The sequence below is a fragment of the Zootoca vivipara genome, chromosome 10, assembly GCF_963506605.1.
Source record: "Zootoca vivipara chromosome 10, rZooViv1.1, whole genome shotgun sequence".
Lineage (NCBI taxonomy): Eukaryota > Metazoa > Chordata > Lepidosauria > Squamata > Lacertidae > Zootoca > Zootoca vivipara.
The window spans coordinates 56,765,780-56,772,789 of record NC_083285.1 but is presented as its reverse complement, the minus strand read 5'-3'; the positions used below and the strand labels follow the sequence as shown (position 1 = coordinate 56,772,789).

At 47.3% G+C, this 7,010-nt stretch overlaps 1 protein-coding gene across 4 annotated transcripts in view; it reads left to right on the top strand.

The window, feature by feature from the left end:
- Positions 1-7,010, top strand: part of LOC132592775 (aldo-keto reductase family 1 member C3-like) — a 51,264-nt gene that overhangs the window by 38,795 nt on the left and 5,459 nt on the right. For 2 of the 4 annotated variants that reach the window (XM_060280009.1, XM_060280011.1), the window contains 3 exons: positions 4,062-4,203; positions 5,280-5,447; positions 6,128-6,244. In XM_060280009.1, coding sequence (XP_060135992.1) covers positions 4,062-4,203; positions 5,280-5,447; positions 6,128-6,244 — 427 coding nt within the window. Of the gene's footprint in view, positions 1-3,959; positions 4,204-5,279; positions 5,448-6,127; positions 6,245-7,010 lie in introns of those variants that run through there. The other 2 variants (XM_060280010.1, XR_009558298.1) reach the window with 2 other exon arrangements.

The following is a 7,010-nucleotide window of genomic DNA, read 5'->3' as shown; positions in this document are numbered from 1 at the left end:
GCTGCACTCCCTGGGTGAAGGCAAGGTCTTTGCAAAACTGGACCTTGCCCAAGCCTATCAGCAACTGCCAGTCGATGACGCCACCTTGGAAGCCCAAACGATCATCACCCACCGAGGGGCGTTCCGGTGTCGCCGGTTGCAGTTTGGGGTGAGTGTGGCTCCTGGCATCTTCCAAAGCCTTATGGAGCGTCTCCTGCAGGGGCTTCCGGGCGTGGTGCCGTACTTCGATGACGTATTGGTGTCAGCAGAGTTTACCCAACAGCTGTCCGAGCGCCTCCGCACCGTGTTGACCAGATTCTAGGAGGCTGGACTCAAGGTAAAGAGAGAGAAGTGCAAGATCGCTGTTCCGGAGGTGGAGTTCCTGGGCTATCGTGTCAACGCCTCCGGTCTCAACCCGACGGAATCCAAGATCTGGGCCATCCAGCAGGCCCCCACCCCAAAGAACAAAACGGAGTTGCAGGCATTCCTGGGACTGCTGAACTTTTATAACATGTTCCTGCCCCACAAAGCAATTGTAGCCGAGCCTCTCCACCGACTCCTCAGCACAAAGAGACCTTGGTCCTGGGGTCATCGGGAGACGACGGCCTTCAATGCGGTCAAGGCTCTCCTTTCATCGGACAATGTGCTGGTACAGTACAGTGAAGCCAGGCCGCTGGCCCTTGCCTGTGATGCCTCACCTTTTGGCATCGGCGCCGTCCTCAGTCATCGTTTTCCGGACGGAAGGGAAGCACCGCTTGCCTACTTTTCCAGGACGTTATCTCCGACCGAACGGAATTACAGCCAGCTTGACAAGGAGGCACTGGCACTTGTGGCTGGAGTGAAGAAGTTCCATGAATACCTCTATGGCAGGAATTTCGACCTCATCACTGGCCACAAGCCGCTCCTGGGTCTCCTCGCGGGTGATAGACCAACACCACCGGTCCTCTCGCCTCGCATGCTGCGATGGACTGTCTTTCTGGCAGCTTACCGCTACCAACTCATCCACCGCCCGGGAAAGTCGCTGGGCCACGCTGATGCTCTTAGTCGGTGCCCTCTTCCAATGCTTGTGGAAGACCCAGCTCCAGCGTCATCAATCCTCTTGATTGACGACCTTCCAGCAGCTCCAGTGTCAGCTACTAATGTAGCCTCCACATCTGCCCAGGACCGGACTATCAGCCGTGTGCTCAACTGAGTGTGGAGGGGATGGCCACAAGGTCCCTTCGCCTCAGATCTCCAGCCATTTGCAACCATACAACACGAGCTCTCAGCTCATCGTGGCTGCCTATTGTGGGGGGACCGAGTTGTGATTCCTCAAAAGCTCCGCCAACGCGTCCTCGAGGCTCTGCACGTCGGACACCCAGGAATCGTCAAAATGAAGGTGTTGGCTCGGTGTTACGTCTGGTGGCCGAACATGGACGATGCCATCACTGCATGGGTTGCCGCCTGTCAAAAGTGCCAAGAGTCGATACCTGCACCGCCAGCAGCTAAAGGACACACTTGGGAGACGCCCAAGGCACCCTGGTCAAGGGTACACATCAATCTCGCCGGCCCGTTCCACGGACAGACCTTCATGGTGGTGGTCGACGCCTACTCCAAGTGGCTGGAGGTGGCCCTGATGACATCCACCACTTCCGAGGCCATCATCCGGGTGCTGCGAGACCTGTTTGCAACCCATGGGTGTCCTGATGTTCTCGTTTCCGACAACGGACCACAGTTCACCTCAGGTACATTTGAATGGTACCTCATGGGACTGGGCACCTGACATGCGCTGACAGCACCATTTCACCCCGCCAGCAATGGGCAGGCAGAAAGAATGGTGAGATCAGCAAAAGAGGTGTTTGCGCGCCTGCACCAGGAGGACTGGCATGAGCGGGTCACTGAGTACTTGCTCGTGCAGCACATCACCCCTCATGCGGCCACAGGGCGGAGTCCGGCTGAACTGCTGATGGGCCGCCGCCTTCGATCTCCACTCGATCGGCTACACCCGGACTTTGGTGTGGCCGAACCCCCGGGCTGTGCCAACGCACCACGGTCTTTCATTCCGGGGGATCGGGTTTTTGCCCGGAACTTTGTGGGAGACATTCCTTGGGTGCCGGCCACAGTAGTGGGAGTCACTGGACCCCGCTCATACCAGGTGGCACTTGAAGACGGACGCTTATGGCGCCGACACATTGACCAGCTGAGGTGCAGGGTTGGGAATTTGGACACGGCCACAGTGCCCCCAACTGCACCCCCAGCTCCAGAGCAAGCTCTAACAGGTGAGGCTTGATCTACACCTCCCTCACAAGCTGCGGACGTGGATCCTAGCCAAGCCACGTCAGAGGTTCAGCAGCCCCCCCCCCCGAGACTAGAGCCACTGCTGTGCCTGACCATCCACCGAGTCCGCACATGGTGGTTCCTTCGGCAGTCGCGGAGACAGGAAACTTGGACTCACCACCAACATAGGTGGCGCCACAGGCTCAGCAGGAATCGGCCAACCCTCAGGACACTGGTACTGGCCCTCGGCGTTCCACCAGGGTCACCAAGCGGCCATCCTACTTACAGGGCTATGTCAGTAAATGCACTTGAAACGTTGCATTGTAAATAGAAGCTATGTACCTTGAAACTGTTATGCCCTTGTACCTAATTGAAACCATAACGAATGTAACTAATACCTTTTCTTGGTGGGGAGGGGTGTTATGTATTAGTGTATATAGTTTTCCCTCAGGTCCTCAGGTCCTTGTCAGTTGTTTTAAGAGGGAACTTTAGGAGGGAACATTAGGAGGGAACTTTGAATTATGTTTGATACATTGTTTGAGCCAGCCTCTATAAAAGCAGGCCGGCTCAGAAATGCAGTTTAGTTCTGTTCCAGCTTCCAAATAAAGAGCTGCTTTTGGAGAGATTCCTGTGTCGTCTGCTATCCTTACCCACTGTAAACGGCGTTTCCATGTGCTGCTCTGGTTTGCCAGAAGTGGCTTTGTCATGCTGGCCACATGACCTGGAAGCTGTACGCCGGCTCACTCGGCCAATAATGTGAGATGAGCGTGCAACCCCAGAGTCGGTCACAACTGGAGCTAATGGTCAGGGGTCCCTTTACCTTTACCTAGGGTGATCCCATGGCTGCTTTGGGAAGCGTTGTGCACATTCCACTCAGAACACCCAGCTTCATTGGGTTAACAGATGCCTCCACATATTTCATTTATTATTTTGTTTCTGAACATATGTGTTTTCATTTCAATACAACAACCTGAAGAAATGGCCTGCATAGCTTTTAGGTTTGCTTTTCCTATGTCTAACATTTACTAATCTAACAAAGAGGTGAAGTTTCTTGATTGAAGATTGCAATAAGCCTCTGCATTGCCTTATTGGAACGCTAATAATAATAATAATAATAATAATAATAATAATAATAATAATAATAATACAGCTATAATGTTGCTAAGTCACCAATGAAAGCTTCTGGTGTACCAAAGGACATTCTGCAGAAAATCACTGATAAAAAGTTGGCCATAGGTTATTTATCCTCTGAAAGCAATGCTAGAACATTCTGCTGAAAGTTACTGATAAAAAGTTGGCCATAGGTTTCCCTGCCCTTCTCTCTCATTTCTTAAGGGTACTTAAGCACTCCCCTCCTATTGTGCCAACAGAAGACATTTTACAAAGCTACAGTTCCCAGCATCTTTAACAAATCTCAGTTCCCAGGATTCTTTGGGGAATGTCATGCACATCAAATGTGTTTTACATGTGCTGGCAAAATGAACACAGCCAGAGGCAGTTTTGGATCTTATTCATACGGTCCTTTCTTTCCTTACATCCTTTGCGTGTTCATTGGGCACTTGGAACACCCTTCAGCCCATCAGAAGACAGCTATTATTTATCCTGTGAAAGCAATGTTGCTAAGTCAACAAGGAAACAGCTGGTTTGCCAAAGGACATTCTAATGAAGTTTACTGATAAAAAGTAGGTCATAGTTTTCTCCGCCCTTCTATCTCATTTGTTCAGGGCATTTGCTTAGACCCTCCCCTCCTATTATGACAACAGAATACATTTCATTGGAAACACGAGCTTCATTTTTCTCACTCGAGTTTTTCCTTTCGCCACAAGTGTGTTGTTCAGTTTCAGCCTGCAGCCAAAAACTGAACAAGCACAGAAGCTGAAAATGGCACTTAGCAAAGACCGTGGCAATACAATGAATGATGGGAACAAAATCCCAATACTGGGGTTTGGAACCGCTTCCCCGGACGCTGTAAGTAAAACATTTAACTCTTACGATTGTAGTACGGTAACTTGTTTTTGAGGAACAAAATGCCTGGGAGCTGCTGGGTGCTTCATAGAACGCAAAGCACAGCATGAGATACCTCACCTGATCTGAGAAGCCAATTGAGCGTGAGAATTTCTTGTGCCACCACAGCCAAGAATGCAACAGATGCTTTGCAGCACATAAAGTGCTGCTTTTCGTGCAACAAGGGGCCTGAGTGAGCAGATTCAGGAGCAAATAATGTTTTGTGCAAGACTTGGATGGTTTGTAGCTGAGAAACAGTTTCCAGTGTGAATTGCTGCTACAGGGTTCAAAGTCCCCAATCCAAAATGTCGAGTGATATTTTAAAAAAATCTTTCTATGGAACTATAAGTGCCCCCCATTAGTTTGTTGGGAGTAACAATATTATCCAAAATCACGAGGCATTAGCTAACTATTCTGGACACTAATAATAAATATAGAATCAATTCTGTATCCAAACCATCTTCGTTTGGTCCATATCACCAGCAATGCAAATGAAGGGATCGGTGTCGATTCTTGTTTTGTAAATAAATTGATTTCTAGGAACATCATGAATTTACTAAATAAAAGCTACCACTCAGTTTTTCAACGGAATTTTCCTTTTTCCATTTTTCCAATTCATATGTCTGCCCCAATCACATATAAAGTGAGGGTAGAATCTATTTATACAAAGAGATACATGCTGACGAAGAGACTTTCTCAATCCCTTCTTGGATATCTCTCCTATTTCACAAACATTTAAACCAATTTTTTAAAAGAACATTCTACAAACTGTATGGTGTTCCACTGTTTGAACCAAAATAACTGGCAAGTTAATTGATTACTCATTTTAAATCTTGCATGCCATTCGGTGGCGCAATGTTACTTCGCACATATAACGCATATAAATCACTTTTTCTATATGCCTTTTCTTTCTTTTTCTTTGATGTGCCTAGTCCCTGGGACTCAGGTCTAGTTTGACAATGTCCACCAACACTCAGTGTTACTTTGATATAAATTTCTCCATTGAAGCAGAGACAATGACTAACTTTTTCAACCGGTAGGTTCAAAAAAGTAAGTGTGAGGAGGCTACAAAGATAGCAATAGAAGTCGGCTTCCGTCATATTGATGGCGCATATGTATACGAGACCGAGGAGCAAGTTGGGCGGGCCATTCGTGCGAAGATTTCAGATGGAACAGTAAAAAGGGAAGACATTTTCTACACTGGAAAAGTGAGTGAGTTTGGTATTTATTTATTTTTTTAAAAAGTATAGAATATAGTGTCTGTATCATGATGCAATTGCATATTTCACAGACATTATTTAACAAAATCAGAGCGAAATGCCTCTCCCTATATGAACCTACCTGGACTCTGTTTTCATCCTCTGAGGCTCTTCTTTGTGTGCTTCCTCCATGTGAGGCTCAGACGGCGGGAACATGAGAACGGGGGCTTTTCTGCATGGCTCCCCATTTGGGGAATGCTCTCTGTAGGGAGGTTCATTATACACCTCTAGGCGCCAGGTGAAAATGTTCCCCTTTAACAAGGCCATGGGCTGGTTAATATTCTACAGCCTTTTTGTGGGAGGAGGGATTCCTGTTTTGTTGCTTCTGTTCTGACTATTTATTTGTGCTTTTATCTTGTGCTTTTATCTTGTGAATCATGCTGAGATCTTTTGATGAAGGGCAATATATAAATTTAATAAATAAATGGTAAATTTTTTGGTTATATGCAATAACTGTTTTAAAATTGCTTTACCTCAGCACAGCAATTTAAAATACTCCGCAGAACAATATCTGAGAGTGTCCTTAACACTATACACACCAGAATAGTCACCTGCCACAGCTAAACTGTCCCGAGATCCAAAAGCTCTATGGCTGTGTGAAAATATAAATCTCCTTATATTTTTGACAGCTCTGGAGTACCTTCCACCGCCCTGAGCTGGTTCGGAAATGCTTGGAAGAATCGCTGAAGAAACTCCAGTTTGACTACATGGATCTGTTCATAATTCACAATCCGTATTCTATGAAGGTAAATAATTGTTGTTGTTTAGTCGTTTAGTCGTGTCCGACTCTTCGTGACCCCATGGACCATAGCACGCCAGGCACTCCTGTCTTGCACTGCCTCCCGCAGTTTGGTCAAACTCATGTTCGTAGCTTCGAGAACACTGTCCAACCATCTTGTCCTCTGTCGTCCCCTTCTCCTAGTGCCCTCAATCTTTCCCAACATCAGGGTCTTTTCCAATGATTCTTCTCTTCTCATGAGGTGGCCAAAGTATTGGAGCCTCAGCTTCACGATCTGTCCTTCCAGGGAGCACTCAGGGCTGATTTCCTTAAGAATGGATAGGTTTGATCTTCTTGCAGTCCATGGGACTCTCAAGAGTCTCCTCCAGCACCATAATTCAAAAGCATCAATTCTTCGGCGATCAGCCTTCTTTATGGTCCAGCTCTCACTTCCATAGAACACTACTGGGAAAACCATAGCTTTAACTATACAGACCTTTGTCGGCAAGGTGATGTCTCTGCTTTTTAAGATGCTGTCTAGGTTTGTCATTGCTTTTCTTCCAAGAAGCAGGCGTCTTTTAATTTCGTGACTGCTGTCACCATCTGCAGTGATCAAGGAGCCCAAGAAAGTAAAATCTCTCACTGCCTCCATTTCTTCCCCTTCTATTTGCCAGGAGGTGATGGGACCAGTGGCCATGATCTTGGTTTTTTTGATGTTGAGCTTCAGACCATATTTTGCGCTCTCCTCTTTCACCCTCATTAAAAGGTTCTTTAATTCCTCCTCGCTTTCTGCC